The sequence below is a fragment of the Acinonyx jubatus genome, chromosome A3, assembly GCF_027475565.1.
Source record: "Acinonyx jubatus isolate Ajub_Pintada_27869175 chromosome A3, VMU_Ajub_asm_v1.0, whole genome shotgun sequence".
Lineage (NCBI taxonomy): Eukaryota > Metazoa > Chordata > Mammalia > Carnivora > Felidae > Acinonyx > Acinonyx jubatus.
Genome location: NC_069388.1, coordinates 45763982 through 45782518, shown reverse-complemented (window position 1 = coordinate 45782518; position 18537 = coordinate 45763982). Strand labels below are relative to the sequence as shown.

Genomic DNA, 18537 nt, shown 5'->3' with positions numbered 1-18537 from the left:
CATTCCATGTGACCACAGGGGCTGAACATTGCTTCCCTTGTACTTTTTTTCCTCTCTCACGCGTCTTCCGCTTCAATGTAAATATTATGAAGCCTCAACTATTTGACTTGACTATGGTGTTATCCAAATTTAAATGACAGGGATAGTGTGCTGAGCACAGCAACTTAGAAGTTTGTTCAGGAAAAAAGAAGTCTGGCCATAAACTGTAGAATGTGCTTAAAAACAGAAATTCAAATTGCAAGTGCCACTCTGGAGCTTCCTTCAAAAAAGACTCTTGGGGGTAATATTAATCACTATTCCATGGTTCAAATGACATCATAGGATGAAGGAGTCTGCTCCTTTATGAATATATTAGGCACCTCTGATTATTTTTAAAGTCTAAATGTGAACTAAAAACACATTGTAGCCAGCATATTTCCTTTTAATTTTTAAATTCATGCATATCCTAAGAGAAATGAAATCCATATGCTTATAAAAATTCATTTACACTTTGCACTTCACAATGTGTGACAGTCTTTTTATAAATGTTTTAATGTCTTTGTTTACTTTTGAAAACATCCGTTCTGTGAGAATAAATTCCAAATAATTTAGAATCAGAATGCAACTGCCATATTCAATCACTATGCACCATTCACACACAACTGATAAGGCTACAAACATTTGGAAAAAACCCTCGGACACCCTCTGGAGCAAAGAAACATTGTTAAATAAAAACACCTAGATGGATGCATATGAATGTTACCAAAATAGTAAATTCTAGAGCTATCCCTTAAATGTTACTTTGTCACACACATTTGAGCATGTGTGGATTTCCTGTAATTAAACTTCAGCAACATATGAAGATCCCACCTACACTTCAAACTCCAAAATGTACACCTGAGGGGGACAGGTCATTTCCTCTCCAGATGCGCCTAAAAGCCATTTATGGATCTTCCAAGGGGAAGACTTTAAATGTGACTCTTCCTGAAGATATTGAGTTGAAGGCTTCTGTGCTAACTTTTTGTGCCCCAGTGGCAGCCAACCAGAGGGAGGAGGCAGGAATGGGGGTGGCTTCATCCTAACAAAACTCATGTTCTCAGTGAAGAACAGGAAGACAAAAGTCAAAGACCAACATGGCTGCCAATAATCAGTATGCTGTAGTCGGCAGGAAATGCAACAGGCTTTCTGGCCCCCTTGAGGTGAACAGAGTAGGATAAGGCCTCTGTATACCAGTTTCTGGTCTGCTGACTTGACAGGAAGCATGGTCACATGACATTGATCTAAGTGCACTTGGCACATAAAATCTACTTCAATGCAGTAATGATGGCCAACAGGCCAGTCATTAATCCTCACTGGTCTAGCCATAAAATCATCAAGTACTCTTAAGGTTTTGGTGAATGTCCCAGGGCTTACAAACTTTGATTAGTAGCTTACAGTGGCACTCCCTTTGATGCTGTCGAAAGTTTCAGGAAATTCCAAGCCTAGCATTAGCAGTCTTGACAGCCTCTGTATCTTTCACAAATCTGGTATACAGAAAATATGTTCTGCAGGGCTGTGACATGAATGAATGCACTATAAAATATTGATGAGGAATGCACAAAGCAAAGGAAGAAATCAACAATAACAACACAAATAGTGACTAACTCTGACCCAAAATCCAGTCTCTACTTTTTACATATAATCACATTTAATCCTTGCAAGTGCCCTGAAAGGGAGATATTAGTCCCATTAAACAGACATGGAAACCGAGACTGCTAAGTTTTGTCTAAACTTGCCCAAAGCAACACAGCTGCCAAGTGGTAAAACAGAGATTTGAGCCTAGCTAGTTCTACCAACATTTAGCCACCACATACCCCATCTCTGCCCAGACTACTTCCTGCAGATGGGGTGATCCTCAGCTGGTAGTAGGAATTTAATACATGTAAAAGTCCAAGTTGAAAATGGTTTAAGAGAGGAAAACATAGTAAGAGAGTCTCCTTTTTTAAGGATTTTATCTTAAAATAAACAGAAAAGTGCGAAAGTAAAGTCTTTTTCCTTGCTGCCTCTCTGTAATACATTGACACTTACTATAAGTATGAATTATGACTTTAAACAATTAAGAACTTCAAAAGTCATTGTTAAAAATATACATGTTGCTTAAAATTGAGGTTCAAATACAAATTAATCAAAAACAACAAAACTGCACAAATACAGATAAAATTCATTGTATTCCTTAAAATCGTCAGTTTCAATCAGGTGGTTTTTCAAACTCATATTTACTTGTTCTGCATTAAGAGAATTGGATGTATGTATCTACCAGGGTCAAAGTCAGAAGCGAAACTTATTTTAAAGGGGTTATTTACTTCTCAGCTAACTTATTTGATAATTCCCATGTGGATAAGCCTAAAAAATTCATTTTTCACCACATGCTCAGCTGGTCCTCTTTCTTCCAGAAATCAAAGCATCTGGTTATCAATTACAATAATAACATCAACAACAAAAGTGCTCTTCTTGTAAACAAATGTTGTTCACAACCTGGACAGGTCCACCAGAGTGATGAATTTTTTTGTGTGGATTGTTAGCTTTGTTTTCCTCTTTACCTGCACAGAACAATATGTGCTCCCCCTGGTGGCCAGAATGATACTTTTCACTTCTTGATCAAGCTGATCTTTTTATACCTCTTTTGTCAAAATGTTTTCTTTTTATTTTCTTTCTTTCTGTTTCTTTTGTTTGTTTGTTTCACAAATTTTAGGTTCCAATTAAACTCTTTAAAAAATCAACTTCGTTCAATTCATTCAAATATCTCACTTATTTTTTCCTCCAAGAGATTTGTTGTTAAATCCAAACCATCTAGTTAAGGCATTTTCGTCTTGTTGTGTGTTGTTTTGGGTAAGAGAAAATCTTAGGAAGCTAAAACCGCATCCATCAGTAACCAGGAGAACTCCCAACAGTGAAAATTGTGCTGCTGGTAAGAAACTGGAGATAATCCATTGGTCAATATATCTCACCAGAGAAAAAGGAAATAAAATGCTACAAGATGGAAATGTAATTTAAGAACTGAATGAACACTCGATCAGCTTATTTCATCCTTAAGAAGAAAAAAGACAGTGGAGGCAGCCCAGGTGGTTCAACTGTAGTGCAGCTGAAATTCCATCACCCATGAAAACTGTAATTGGGATTCCTCTTTTGGATTTGTCCAGCCCAGAAACAGATGTGTGTTCCAACCAAGATCACAGACTGCTTCTCCTGGAGAAGAGCTCTTTAGAGTGAAACAGGGGTTTCAACCAGTTTCAACTCCAAAGAAGAAACTTGCCTAAATTGAGTATAATTGTTCCAACTTTATAGAATTCCCAAGTTGGATTCTGACTATGTGTGGTTCTCATTGTAATGCCTTGAAAAAGAGACAGTGTGATTCCTCCTTGCTCTGTGAAAGAAGAAGAAGAAGGAGAAGAAGAAGAAGAAGAAGAAGAAGAAGAAGAAGAAGAAGACGGCAGGGAGAGGGGGAGGAATCCAAAAACAGATGTTTTTTTCTTTTGTTTTGTTTCCTTCTTAAGTGGAGATTCAATCATTTGGCCAGAACTGTCTCAGCCATGGGACATTTCTTCAGTGAATGAGGCTATAGTTCAGACAGCAAGGTCAAGGTGAAGACCGAATACCATTTTGTGCATAATTCCTGCCCATTAAAAGAAGAAATCAAGTGTTTCTCATTACACAGCCTGTCTGGATGCACAGGCCTTTCAAATGAATTCCTCAGGCACATTTTGGCAAGATTCTAAATTCATATTACCCAGCATTAACATGGAGCAGGTAGGGTTTCTTTTGAAAAGAAACCCAGGCCAGTGTAATTCTAGCTAGGGAAGCTGATGCCAGGAAATCTACCGAGTGCTTTAACCGGAACCACCATTCAATTAAATGAATCCCATCCTCTTTAACAGGAGTCAAGAAACAAGCAAATGGGGAAACAGTTGTCCTTGAGCGAGGTTCATCTGTAAGGAGGCTAAGAGATTCCAAGTGGATTTGGGATGGGTAATAAGAAAGCCTGTGCCAGTATTGGATATTTACATTTTATTCCTATCCAATATTTCTACCCCACCCCACCTCAGTCTTTCTTTCCTGACCAAGAGAGACAGACAGCCTTCAAAGGAAAGGAAAATTGCATTTCTTAGCCACTTGCAGCTTTTTTTTTTTTTTTAGTTTTCTTAACGTTTATTTATTTTTGAGACAGAGAGAGACAGAGCATGAATGGGGGAGGGACAGAGAGACAGGGAGACACAGAATCGGAAGCAGGCTCCAGGCTCTGAGCCATCAGCCCAGAGCCCGACGCGGGGCTCAAACTCACGGACCGAGATCGTGACCTGAGATCAGGACGCAAGATCGTGACCTGACCTGAAGTCAGACGCTTAACCGACTGAGCCACCCAGGGGCCCCACCACTTGCAGCTTTGAATGCCCTTCAGTGATCTATAAAACAAATCAGAATGTCTTCGGGAAAGACAAAACTCTGTCTCTTGTCCCTGGGTCTCCTTATTGGTTTGCTTTCCTTCCTCCTTGCCAACAAGCGGCCACCTTTCCCAGAGAAGTTATTACAATCCATTCTAAGCACTTCCTCCAAAAATGAATGCAACAAAATCCTGCCTTTATTCATTCAAAGCACAGAGCTGGCCCTCTTTATAAATACTCTGTTTTTAATAAACCCTGATGATATGCATCCATTCAGGAGAATAAAGTGAATACTGTAGAGCTGAAGCAGCTGGTATGCAAAGATCAGATCTCCAGACCCTATCAGTATGTATAGAGCCCAGATCTTTGTACTGTCAAATAGCACACATACAGAAGCTGAGATATTCTGCTGTCTGCATTTTTGTTTCTTGGAAAGATTCATAACAGACAGGCACCTGGGTGGCTCGGTGGGTTAAGCGTCGGACTGTGGCTCAGGTCGTGATCTCATGGTTCATGGGTTCAAGCCGCACATCGGGCTCTGCACTGTCAGAATCTCCACTGGAGATTCTTTCTCTCTCCCTCCCTCTCTCTCTCTCTCTCTCTCTCTCTCTCTGTCCTTCCCCCACTTGTGCTTTCTCTCTCTCAAAAATAACTTTAAAAAAAGACTGTAACACTGTTCATCTTTAAGGACAGAGATGAAGATAAGAAGAAACTTACACTTTTCATTTCAGTGCTTCTGTACTGCTAGAGTTTTCTAACAATGTACATATGTTCTTTCAAAAAAACAAAGGGTTATTTGAATGATTATGTCTTTTTTGTTTGTTTCCTTTTTAGTGCTTCTCTGTATTAAAAAGGGACGTTATTCTTTAAAAAAAAAAAGGCAAGTGCTAAAGGAAAGAAAAATTATTCTTGGGGAGTAATTGTTTCTTACATTCTTCTGCCTGACATGATACTACATGATCTTATCCTAAGTCTCCTGCACCTCCACAGATCCATATGCACAGAAACCAAAATTGCAATATTCCAATGGGATCTTCTGGGGGAAAAAAAAGCTTAAATGCTGGGTCCCCCATCAACCATTAAAATGACTCCCCTCTGTTAACAGCAAAATCATCTCCAGGGAGATTAAGCAACACCGATGCTAGTCTTCCTCCAGGCCAGGTCGCCATGGGTGTCACTGCACTGGACGGTGCATTTCAGAGATGAGAACACGAGAAGCTGAGAGGTCACAGGCCTCCGTCACTCACACTACAGTGGAGCAGGGATTTAAGCCAAGCTCACTGGGACTTGCCAGGGCCTAAGGTGTCAAGAGAGAAGGGATGTCCCTGTATGTCCCACATCCAATGTCAAAGCCAGCGGCACTGTGACTGCATGCTGCCCATGCACCATGAAATCTCACCCCACAGCCAAGGAACTCTGAAAGGCCCACCTCCAGCCATGGGATATGGGGAGCCACTGGGGACAGATTTGGAAAGTGCCAAATGCAGGTGGCATTTATGACATAAGTGTCTTCCACCCTTCCTGTGTTGCTTTTCCCACCCTTAACTCTGATCAGCACAAACACAGAATGGAAAGTGTCAGGGAAATGGGGATGATGGCAATTCAGGACACAGGCTAGGTACATAGAACAGTGTTTCTTCGGAGATGCCTCCTTCCTGGGCCAGGTAAGCCCATCCTCCTTCTCCTGGCAGCAAGCATGGACTCATGACAACCGCAAACATATAAAGTACATCTAAGGACATGAAGACACGCGGAGAGGTCCAGTGACTTGAAAACATGCTTCTTTTTCATACTTTATTCCTATTATCATTTTGAGCAGCTTCTCTGCAGGGAATGCTGGCACAGAAGGCTAAGGACCCAAGGCTCAAAGTTCAAGCCTCAATCCTGGCTCTCTGATGAGATGGTGTCACCTAGTTTTTGTCCCCAAGCCCCCAAGCTACAGTTTGCTGTATGGTCCAGAGAAAAGAAACCAAATAGCTAGTCCTCAGCATTCTTATCTATAAAATGGAACTCTTTTTTTTTAAAGGCAAGACCCTTTGAAAACCTGGGAACAAAAGTTTCTGCATGAAAAATAGCAGATATTCTTTTGTGATTAATACCTTCAGCGGTATGATTGCAATAAGACGCAGTGAAAACAATCTCCCCACTGGCTCCCTCTGTTAGTCCAAACAGGCTGCTCCACTTACAAGCAAAACCTTCAATTCAAAAATCTCTTCCATCCATTTGAGAAAGCCAAACACAGGAAAGAAAAACAAAACAATTAGCCAGAGACCCCTGTGTAGTTAGAAATCCTTAGATTGTTTGGTAGCCTGGGATAATTTTCTTTCACTTTCAAAGTGTTAGAAATGTTCTGGAAAAGTCCTCATTGTTGCTGTCTTTTACCCATTTTATTCCTCTAAGAATTAGCTTCATTTTAGCATGATTTCTGCATAGTGCCTCTCTGCCTGGACATTCCTGGGACAAATCCTTGAGAAAGCTCCTCCTTCACCTTCTCCTCCACCTCCGGCCCAACCCAGGATGTGAGTGTTAATGAATAAACCAGTAAAATAACTCATTCTTCATATTGTTCATGCTGGAAATTGAGGGGCTAGAGCAGGTGACTACACAGCACTGCAGACTGGACACAGACTTGCTCACCCTTACAAAGCAGCCTTCAGATGCTCTCTTTTATTCAAAGGCAGCCACGTTTTACAGGTGATGCCACACCGTCACCAATGACATTTTAAGGACTACAACAATTGCAGTTTTGTGTCCAGGGTCCCGCCACCAGTGCGCCTGAGCCTGGAAGCAGCTAACAGCTCTTGCGTCCAGCTCTACGAGACATTTTCTGGGGTTTTCCGACCCTCATCCCCTTGCAAACCAGAAGCCAGATTGCACCTTTGTACCCGGAAGCAGTCTGTGGTTTAAATTAACAAATGTGCTGACCCCTGAAAACAGAAAGGGTGCTGATGCATTTATATTGTGTCAGATTCCCTCCTGTTAGGTGTGGAGGGGTGGGAACGGGAACCTCCAGGGCACGCAGTTTTCTAACTGGAGAAAATGCCAATGGCCCCAGTGCCCCCTACTATACCCCAATCTCCTTTGGGGACACATCATCTCAGGGAAAGCAAAGAGAAGTTCAGCCAGTAGGCATAGAGAAAATACAGATTATCAGACAATACCCTGGGGGTGAGAGAGGGGACAGGACAGTTCATCCGGGTTTTGCTTGGGTTCATTAATATTAAAATATAAAATAAAGGCTATGGCCTCTCTGTCCATTTCCTAAGTTCCGGACCCTTCCCTTTGCGCTGGGGGAGCTCCAAGAGGTGGAGACTAAAAAGTCCCAGCTGCTCAGGAGGACTGTCGAGGAGTCCAGTCTGGGGCTCACCTGCGAAGGGGTGTAGGTCAGGAATGAAAAGAAATGAAAAGAAATGGAGTCACCGTAAAAGACGCTGAGGAGACAAGGGGGAGAGGAGCACAGGAAAGAGGGCACAGTGGTGCAGAAACGGATGGAGAGAGGGAAGCAGGGAAAACAGAGGGGAGAAAAAACTAAGAGGACAAAGGGGAGGCAGGGAAACGTGAGGAAGGAAAGAAGACTGGGTAGGAAGGAGAGGGGAAACAAAGGGAGAGAGGAAACAAAGACCGAAGGGACGGGACTGATTCGAGGGGGAGAGGGGAAGGGAAGAGGGAGGAGGGAAGGGAAGAGGGAGGGGGAGGGGTGCCGAACAACCTCGGGAGAGGTATGAAAGGACACTTGAGGCTGGCCGGGGAGGGAGGCCACGTAGGCGCAAGGATCCGGAAGAGGGTGCCACAGTCTAAAGCCAAAGTTCAGAGAAGCCTAAAACTCCTGGGCGACAAAGGAAATGTAGCCGCCGGGCCGGTGGGCAGGGCGAGATCTGGGGGCCAATGGAGCGAGCCCCCAGCAGGCCGGCTCCCGGCACCTCCTCGGTGTGTCCAGGGTCCTGCGCGCGTCGCCGGGACTGCAAGGCCGAGCTGCGCGCCCCAGTCCGCCCGCGGGTCCGCTGCTTGCTCCGGGCTCAGGGAAGCGCTGCCCCTAGGAGGTCGAGGCCGGGATGGGCAGTCCGTGTAAGCCACTCAGGCCGTCTGGGGCCTTGCCGCCGGGGCTGGGAGGCTTCCGATCGGCCACTGCGGGAGGAAGCACAGGGACATCGGGTCACTGGTTGGCGCGGCTCAGAGCGAGACACCTGGAGGCCCGGGACCTCCGCAAATTCGGGTGACAGCGCGAGGATCCGGGGTCGACACTTTAGGGTGTTGGAAGAAGGAAGCAGGGACCTGCACTCTCCATGGGCCCCACGCGCGCGCTAGCGCGCCCACCCTTCCAGATCCCCTTAAGGGAGTCACTCCAGGGCACAGACTTTGCCCTTTTGCAAACGCTCCCTGACCGCGGCCCGGGTGCACTTGCGTTTGCCCCGCACGCTCTCAATAAAGGAGACGATGGGCTCGGGGCTGCCCGGCCTAGTCGTGCACCCCGGGGCGAGGAGAGGTTCTCAGCTCCAAGACCGCAGGGAAGGAGACACGGAGCTGAGACCCGTGCGCCCCTCCTCCAATGGCCACCAGACACCAGCCACACGCGCAAGTTGTGGGGAACGGGGTGGGGGGAGCTCCCAGCGGGTCAGGTCCGCTGTCCCTCAAGCTACTTGGGGCGCTCGCGGTGCGCAGGGGGCAACCTAGTGGAAAGCGGGTCACCAAAGCCGCCCCTAGTGGACGGCCCGCGGCCGCTTGGATCCCTACCACACAGGAGGCGGCCGTGCTTTAAGTGGGAGGCCGTCTTCGTTCTGCCCTGCGGCCTGGGGACCCAGCTGCGATCCCCCACTGCGGAAATAGCATGCCCCAGGGCCTACGGGCCTCCGGATTAAGTGACAGTGGATTTGCCAGATCAGACGGCATTCTGCGTGTTGCTCTATTATTTCGGGTTTTGGGAAGGGGCCCAAGCGCTGCCGCTGGAAACCAGCAAAGTGACGGCACGATTGCGCAACCTGTTTCTCCTTTCCCAGCCCCCGGCCGCTCAGCTCTTCCTGCTGGAGGCACAAATTGTTTATACCTAAAAGCTCCCATTTTCAACTTTCTTTCCCCCACCCCCCTTGCAAGTGCTTTTTTAAAGGGGTAGCTCAAAGCGCCTCACTTTGGGATGAGGGGGAACACTTTCCCCTGCAGCTGCCCGCACCCCAGTCCCAGGTGCCGCTTGCCGTGGCTGCGCGGAGCTGGGCCGGATGACCCTGTTGGAGGGACGGGGTCTCTCTCTCTCTCTCTCTCTCACACACACACACACACACACACACACACACACGCACGCACATCTGGTTTCGCAGAGGTTTTGAAGCTATCTGAAGACCTTTTCAGGACACAGTGATCAGTCTGCTCTCCCTCGACTCTCAGCTCTTTCCTAAACACAGTTGTGTCCGCTCAGCCAGCGAGGTCTATAGACCCTCGCTTTCCACTCTGTGCGATCGCTTCAAGGTGAGGACCTGTTTAGAAAACATCAGAGGAGGAGGAGGTTTCTCAGCTTTGGGCTGGTTGCCTTAGACATAAGCGAGAAAATGAACTGGTAAAAAGTTAGCATCCAGGAGCCCAGAGATAGATTCCACCCCAGCCTAGTGGGGTGACTCCTGCAGCTGAGTCTTTAGTTCTGTCCACACCAGGCCCTTACCACAGGACCTTTCCTCCCCTCCTTTCCCACACGCAGGGCCCAGGGCAACGTGAGTGGCTGCATAGGGAAGGCCTGGGAGGCTTGAACGGCCTTAGGTGCCCTGCATGCTCATTTAATCTTAGTGGGCAGGAATGGGGACAAGCGTTTTCAAAATACTGGGAACTTGGTTGGGGCGGACACAGGAGGGATCTGGGAAGGGGTCTCCAGGCCAGGTCAAAGGAAAGCGGGCTGGCCGCTGCTGGTCTCTCCCACAAACGCCTGTACCCTGTGTGGCTCTCTGGCAAAGTTTGCTTTCTGGATTAATCCTTCAGGTGCTAATCCCAAGCAGAGATGACTAGAACGAAGCTTCAAGTTATGTTTGACAAATACAACATATTTTCTTGGAGAAAAGCAGTATCTTATAGATTCGATATTCAAAACCTTAGTCTTTCCAAAGACACTATGGGAGGGATTTTAGAACCACGAGATTTTGATGGTTCTGGAAAACACACTGTAAATTATAAATACTAGCTGTCCTGAGCGAACATCTGGTGGCCTCTGTCACTTGTCTGGAGGCAGGGAAGGTGTGTGTGGAGATGGTCCTGCTCTGGCTATTACAAGAAAGTGGATGGGTGTTGAGATTCCCAGAATATCATGTCCCCTCCAAATGTAGAGGAGGCGGAACTTTCTTATTCTCTCAGGCCCCAAGAATTAAACTTTCCTTTCACAGATGGAAAACATAAATCATATTTTCTCACTTACATAAGAGGGAGCCCAGCTTCACTACCCTTTACCAAGATAAAATTAATATCTTGCAATGTGTAATTTGACATTTGATTTGGTAACAGTTAATGTCCATTTGCACCTGATTTGGAGAATGCATTGAAACATATGTATGTGTAGATAAGTAGATACAGTATTGTGTGTGCTGTGCGTGTATGCACTAGATGACCAAAAGTATTTGCTTTTTACTGAGCATTCATGATATTCAGTTGCTTTCCATACAGAAATTGTTACTGAAAAAAATTCCTACTATTCTTCAAAACTGAACAATAATTAATGATAGTAACTGACAAGTTACTTATGGGATAAGTGTCTTTGAAGATAATTTAAGTAATGATTAGAAAAATTAAAGGCAGTGATTCTTATTACTTTGTAATTTTTCAAAGACCAGTTGGGGAGGGGGGAGGGAAAGTGAAGGTCTTTGAAGTCAACTTTTCTGCCAGTGAGAAAAAGGGTGAAACTCCATGCCCCAAGTAGGCATGTAATTCTCATTATTTTTATGTTCCTGTTCAAACACTAACACTTGAAATGCCAGCTTGAGAAATCGTTTTCGATGATGAGCCTGATTTATTCAATGATTCTTTACCTAGATCTCTAAAGAACTATGGGGGTCAGGAAATTAAGGTATTAGTAACTAAGGTAGCTAATTATTGCTGTGGATTTTGAAAATGGGTTGGATATTTCATAATAGAAAGCAAATATGCTGGTAAAAAGGGGCCATGAATGCCAGTGTCATTCAACGGCTCTGCATTTCTGAAAGAAAAGTATCTTCTAAAGAAAATCAGCCACCAACGAATCCCCCCTCAGTCAGCTAGAATTAGTTTAGAATTCTGAACTGTATGTTTTACCTGTGAATTGTTACCTACTCATCATAATTTGTTTCTCATGTAGAGTTTGAAATTTCTCAGGACAAAGTTTGTTTGGTTAGCAAACCAAAGGCATTATTCTGGAGGTATGAGTCCCTTTTCTGAAGTCTTCCTTCTCCCTGAGATCAGCCCAGGGGAAATCATTTAAATTTGTGGGTATACTTTTCTATTTCAAATGAACCTGCCTCGTTAAATGATTTGTGTAATGAAGAAAATTCTGTTTCTATTTCTAATTTAGCAGATAACCTCTAGCTGCTGATAAAACAGGAAGATTTGAGGTCAAGAACAAGACCCTGAGTAAAGCAATCATCCTGAGACCCCCCCCACCCCCATTTGCCCTTACATATAAAGCTTAAAGGGATATTAATACTCAGTTTTTGTAATTTATACTCCAACATGTTTGTGCTCTAAAAGAAGTGGAAACAGCAATTTTTTTTCCTCCACTTGACTGCTACTGTTGACATCTTAATCTTTTCTCTCTCTTTCAGATCATGCTGTTGATCTCACTGAAACTACATGGAAATACAGCTTTTTGCCTGGACGTCACAAAGAAGGACTTCTGCCTTGGCAGGTGTGAGGCAGATCAGACGGTAAAGATCCCTTTGTAATCTGGAACATCCCTCTGCCCCACACTGCCCTCCAAGTTTGTGCTCAGTCTCCTTCGCTGCTGGGAAGGGAACGCCTTCCTTTTCTAGGGTTGTAGAAGTTGCAAAATTCTGGTGATGAGAACCTCGATGCAGGAAGTTTTGAAATTAGCATATCCAGTCCTTCCGTTCACCAACAAAGAAAAGGAGACTCAAGAGCAGGTGAGCTTTTCCCAAGTTATAGGAAAAAATAGCACCCAGAAGGCAGTGTAAGAAGATGCCCCTCACTGTTGACCATCAATTAAATACCTCAAATCTGTTAGGTGGACTTCTTGGAGTGGATTTATGGAGGGAGAAGAGGAAGGAGAATTTCCAGCTGCATTTCCCATAGAAACAAGGATGCCAGATCACACAGAATTCAAGAGTCTAGACTTGGGGATACATGATTGAAATGTTCTCTCCATTCCCAAAGCATGTGTTTAAGGAAATGAATCAGAGAAACCAAGACAAAGAGAAAAAGAGAGACCAGGGGAAAGAAGGAAGGAAGGAAGGAAGGAAGGAAGGAAGGAAGGAAGGAAGGAAGGAAGGGAGGGAGGGAGGAAGGGAGGAAAGGAAGAAGGAAGGAAAAAGAAAAAGAATAGGTGGTGCCTGGAAGAATCCAGCTGTAGTCCACAAAGCTCTGCAAGCCACAGAAAGGTGAACCTGAAGGTGCTTCTGGACCCTTCAACAGATGGAAAAATTGAGAGCCAGAAAGGAACAATAACTTGGTCAAGGGCACAAAACAAGGTTGGAACCTAGGAGTCCTGTTTGCCAGCCTGACCCTCTTCCTCTCTCTCCCTACAATTCAGGAAAGACAGTCCTGAGGCCTCTTTCAAACTCTACCTGCCTTTCCAGGGACAGAGCATATACACCATACACACCTGTTAAAAATCAATCTGCTCCAAGAAGCTACAAGTTTAGTAAAGATTTATGCCTGGGACCCACTCCAGCTCTCCTCTCTCTTCTCTCTCTCTGCCTCTCTCTCCGTCCCTCTCACCACGACCCAGCCCACACTCCAACACCCTTCCTAACCCTAGGGGCATTCATCCGACCCCTTCCCTGCCAGCACCCCTCACCTTCCCGGCTGGGATGCTTGAAGGTCATCGCTGCGGCCAGCTCCCCGCCGTGCACAGTGACGCCGGCCCCGGGGGGCGCCAGCGGGGGGCCCTGCGCGGGCGACCAAGGCGGGCCGGGGGCGAGGTATCCGCCGGCCGGTGCGCTGTACACGCCGTGCTGGTTGGAGGCAGGGTAGGCGCAGGCCGGGAGGAAACCGCCTACCGCAGAGAGGCCAGAGGCCGACTGTGAAGATCGAGAGGGACAGACCATCAGCAGCAGGCAGTCCCCGCGTATTCTCCCTTAGGCGCAATTACTGAGCTGGGGGGATCCTCATTTCCCCCAGCTATCCCCTCGGATCCCCACGGTAAGCCTGGCCGCTAATTTTCCCAGTAAGGACTCTGGCAAAGTGATGTCCATGTAAATTGTTATAAATAATAGTGAGTGGTTAGGGGGTCATGGTATTTACCACCCAAGATTTAGAAGGGAGTCCTCTACCATCTGTGTTCCGGGTTCCAGCGTTTTAAAATAAATGTATCTTGGCAAAAAGCAAGGCAATCCCCTGGACAGGCAGCCTCCCCAAACTAGCGCGATTGAGAAAATGAGAGAAATCTGTGGCGCAGACTCTCGCCGGTGGGGTAGCCAGACACACCAACACGTTCGCCGGCCTGGGGAAGAGTTCTCTTCCCTTTCTCTCTGCCCCCACCCTCCGACCCTCCCGCTCCCCAGTTAAAGACAACTCCTTCCCCGGCGCGCGCCGCCTGGCTACCTGAGTGTATTTAATGTCGGCGTCCAAGGCAGGTTTCTCGAGACCATTCACTCCAGGGGAGGCTGGGAAGGCCGTGCGGTTCACGCCGGCCCAGTCTTCCATCTTGGGGGAGTAGGCGGCACCTTCGCTCCCAGCCAGGGCCCCTGCGGGGACACAGGACGGATTAGAAGGGGCATCCCAATCTGCGCTGGGCACACGCGCGGCCCTCGGGCCGGGACGTTTCCACACAAGCCTACAAGCACTTGGCCGAGGGTCCTCCGGAGCACCTGAGATACTCAAAAGCTCAGAAAGCGATCGGAGGCAGAGGGGTGGCTGGGCACCGGGTTTCGCTTTCACTCCTAGCAGGGCATAGGGAAGAACGGCCTGCTCCGCGCTCCTCCCAGACTTCGACCCGCTTGCCGCGAAATGGGAAGTCTCTGGCGGGTACTCGGCCTGTAAGGCAGGGGCTGGGCGCACTCGGCCGAGGCGCCTTTCCGCTGTCCACAGGTGGCACCCGGAATGGTCCAAGTTCACATCCACAGCAGGCTCATGACTATTATATGGATTCCTCAGTCTGAACAGGCGTCTGGAAGGCGACACAGAACTGCCTCCGGAGAACTACCGGATCTCCCAAAAGAGGCAACAACACAGCCACCACATGCTTCTCAGACGCATGTCTGCTCCTCCAGCACTTCGTGTGCATGGGGAACCAAGAGAAGACTCCAAATCTGAGCACAAGCCTGATGAGGTCACCTCTCAACCAAACGCCCACTGATCCTACCAAGGGAGCTTTGGCCCTAGCAGGTGGCCCAGGCTGGGTTTGAATCGGGAGAAACAAAGCTGTGCTGGGCCTCGGAGGGACCCCAAGGCATCTGGGGCTAAGCTTTCAGTTTCCTTCCAGCTGTCCCTCCCTCCTCTCCCTTGGGATGAGGTGAGTTTTGCTTTTTACCCCCCTCCTGAGTCTGCTCACCTAAGAGCACGCCATTCCCTGGTCCGCTGTTGGGAGAAGAGGACAGTGTGAAGAGACTCACAAGTTCTTCCTGAGCCCCAACCATGACTGCCCCAAACCTCCCTCCCTCCTTCCCCTCCCTCCCACTCCTGTTGAGAATGAGGAGCAACACTTTGCTGTGTTATAATTGCAGGCAACGAGCAAATCCTTGTGGCTCTCCCCTGACCCCCGCGGCTGCAGCCCTGGGGGTCTTGTAAAGGAGACCCCAGCTCCAGGAGCTACAGGGCCACTGGGCCTGCTGGAGATCTAGGCCACTTGACAAGACCAGCTAGACAACCCCCCTTTGGCCTTTACTCAAAAGAGCCTTTGGGCCTGAGAAGAACAGAACCCTCTAGGGTACGGTAAGGGAACCCAAAATATCGGGATATAAGAAAGGGTCGCAGAATTGACTCTGCGGTTTGTTTAGCTTAGATCTGGTGATAGGAGTTTGCATACTTTTTGCAAGAATGAAAAAGCGCAATTTCAGGCCTCTGAATTTGTGGTCGGCGATTGCTCTTCCATTTGAGAAATACTTTCCATATTTGTCATAAAAAGTTCAAGATGTCCGAGGACTCCCACAGAAGGCGCAAGACCCTCAGTCTCCCTGGCCAGCCCTGAACCCTTCCTTGAGCCATAACCGGTCTGAGGAGGATGGCAAGTGTGATCCTTCACCCGCATGCCCGCCAGCCCACCCCACCCCCCAATCTCCCAATTCTGCCCCTTCCAGGAACGCAACAGAGGGTCGCTGAGACTGACCTGTTTGCTCCATAAATGTTCGGATGCCCAGGATATTGCTGACCGAGTGCGCCGAGGGCCACGAACGGGGAATGCTGACGTGGCTTGCTGTGCCCGGGACCCCGTGGTGGCTGCCCATCTTGGCGCCTGTGGGCGACACAGGGCTGGGGTAGGGGTATTGGTAGATGTGGTTGTAGGGCAGGGCCGGCTGCGGCGGCGGCTGCTTGCTCGCCTCGTAAGGCCCCGGCTGACCCAGGCTGCCAATCTTATTGCGCAGGATTCGGCTGATGGAGCTCACAGAGGGCACGTTGTATTTGTCGCAAACGCCGTCGGCCAGCAGCCGGTCGCGGATCTCCCAGGCAAAGATGCCAGGGTCGCCCTGCTTGTAGTCCCGGATGTGCTTGACCACGTTGGGGGTAGTGACACGAGGTTTGCTGCCCCCGATGGCCCCGGGCAGGATGGACCCTGTCTCGTTGTAGCGCGCCAGGATCTTGCTCACGCAGCCGTGGGATACGCGAAGCTGCCGGCTGATGTCACAGGGTCGGATGCCCAGCTGCGCCAGCTCCACGATGCGCAAGCGGATGGCGTTGGGCAGGGGGCGGCCGTTGACGAACACGCCGCCCAGCTGGTTCACCTCGCCGTACGTCTGCTCTGCGGACGCGCCGGACGACAGTAAACAGGAGGGAGAGAAAACACCGGCGGGTTAGCCAAGAAGGGTGGCCACACCAGACGAGGGGCCGCACCAGGCGCGCCTCTGAAAGTGACCGGCGGGCGGATCCTCAGAATCTGCGAGCAAACGGACTGTGTCCGGGCTCCGGGAATGGGCACCCGCGTAGGGACCGCGGAGGGGGACGCCGCGCGCTTCAGCCCTGTAAGCCCTTTCTCGACTTTTCACGCATCTAATTGGAACATCCCCTCCTGAGACACGCCGAACTCCCCCACCCCCAACCCCCGAGGGTTGGGGGCGTGCGAAGAACGCGACTTCTCCGGGACCCAGGACCCGGGACCCGGGACCTGCTCTCCCAGGGAGTGCAGGAGAGAGGGAAGGGAGGCGTCGGGACGCAACCCGCCTCGTTTGCCCGCCCGCGCCCTGCCTGCCTCCCGCCCCTTACCCATAGCGCGCGGGCCAGCCAGCTGTCTGGCGCCGAGGCGGCCGGGGCTGGGCCCGGCGCAGTCCGGGAGAGCTCGGGCGCCGCCGCCGCGGGAGAGGCATAGAGGGAGGGCGCGCGCGAGTCGTGAGCCGCGGCGGACGGGCCGCGGGCTGGAAATGCGCCGTGCGCCGCCGCGGAGCGCGCAGCCGCCCTCCCCCGGGCGCTCCCAGGACACTCTCCACGCCCGCGACCCCAGGCCTAGAGTGAACTTCATCCGATTAGGAGAAATTCGTCTGATCGGGAGGCTGCAGAGTGCGGGGATCAATTTGACGTGTCCTCCACGTCAATCTCGGCAGTCACGCCGGAGACGCGCGAGTTGGCAGCTCATTGGTTCCCGTCACTGCACCCCAGCGCCCCCCTCCCGGGCCTGAAACTCTACCCCCCTCCTTCTGTCTTCCTCCCCCCTCGGCCCTCTTCCGGGACCCATCCCCCCTACACACACACACACACACACACACACACACACACACACACACCACATACACACAAGTCCTAACCCCAGCCGGGCCTGGGACCTTCCAGGGTCTTGACTCCCCTCGAAGCCCCTTACGCCTCCAGTTTCGAGAATTGTGGGGGTAGTCATTTCAAATTGGTGACTATTTATTAGTGCTGGCATTAGTCGTAGAACTAGTTTTGGGTTTAGTTTTATTGTCACTTCCACCAACATTGCAGCTAGGATATCAGAGGATGAGTTGATCCTAGGAAGGTCGTTGGTGTATGGCTGCCTCTACCTCCTCTTTCCCCTGGGGAAGGGGCCCGGAAAGAGTGGTGCCAGTACCCAAGTTCCAGGCATGGGTGCGTCGTGGTGAGTGCTCAGCGTGGTGCTCCGTGCTTGCCGGGGAAGGAGGGGGAGGCTAGAGCCTAAGGCGATTTGTGCTTGAGCAGACTCCTCCGTGTCCCATTTCCAGACGACACCCCAAACCTGACCATAGGAAATCTTTACAATATTTAATTGCCATCCACTCCATTGGGATAGTGGCGAGATTTCAGTGATGTGAAAAGGGCACATTCTAGATTCTTTCTGCGGACAGGCCCACCCACCCGAACTCATTTCTGATAGATGGCACAAGCCGCAGGTCGGAAACTAATTCCCACCTGCTGCCCCCCAAGAACAGGGATCCTTCATCCTCCTGACGCCAGGCTTGTCCTGGCGACTTGTGGGAGGTCGCATGTCCTAGCTTCCTCTGTAGGCCTAAAGGGCAGTTCCTTTCTTCCAGGCCGGGAACCCCACATTCTTCCCCGCCCAGGCGGCCTAGCCTCATCTGTCACACAGCATCCGCGGCTTCCGGGGGTCCTCGTTCAGTCACTGAATAGTCCCTTCGTCTTTATTTGTTCTTGTGTTTACACAGCCCCGAACTCTTTGGCTTTAGCATTTCCCCGTCAACTCTTCTCCATTTGTATCTGGGTCAACGCCTAGTTCTGGACTTCCCACTCTGGGTCGACAACGATGGCAGTCCCAGAAGGAGCCATGCAGTGGGGTCCAAGAGATGGCAGGTGGAGGAAGAACGCTTCCGATTTTGCACTGAACTAACAAGAGGAGACCGGGACCTGGGAGTCCGGAGCTTGG

At 49.2% G+C, this 18537-nt stretch overlaps 1 protein-coding gene across 1 annotated transcript; it reads right to left on the bottom strand.

The window, feature by feature from the left end:
- Nucleotides 1–7049: 7049 nt before the first annotated feature.
- On the bottom strand, nt 7050–17284 carry PAX1 (paired box 1). The gene is made up of 5 exons (XM_027069465.2): nt 16932–17284; nt 15841–16470; nt 14118–14260; nt 13372–13594; nt 7050–8522 (listed from the first exon to the last, which is right to left on the bottom strand). Exons 1-5 carry the CDS (start codon nt 17182–17184, stop codon nt 8431–8433), a joined length of 1341 nt encoding a protein of 446 aa, XP_026925266.1. The 5' UTR covers nt 17185–17284; the 3' UTR covers nt 7050–8430.
- Nucleotides 17285–18537: the final 1253 nt, after the last annotated feature.

What these genes read in the sequence shown, in the direction of transcription:
- PAX1 (XM_027069465.2), bottom strand. Translation starts at nt 17,184, where the DNA reads ATGAAGTTCACTCTAGGCCTGGGGTCGCGGGCGTGGAGAGTGTCCTGG. An exon ending in CCGACATTAAATACACTCAG is followed by an intron (nt 13,595 to 14,117) that starts GTAGCCAGGCGG and finishes CGATCTTCACAG; the next exon opens with TCGGCCTCTGGCCTCTCTGC. An exon ending in CAAGCATCCCAGCCGGGAAG is followed by an intron (nt 8,523 to 13,371) that starts GTGAGGGGTGCT and finishes TTCCTCCCGCAG; the next exon opens with TGGCCGATCGGAAGCCTCCC.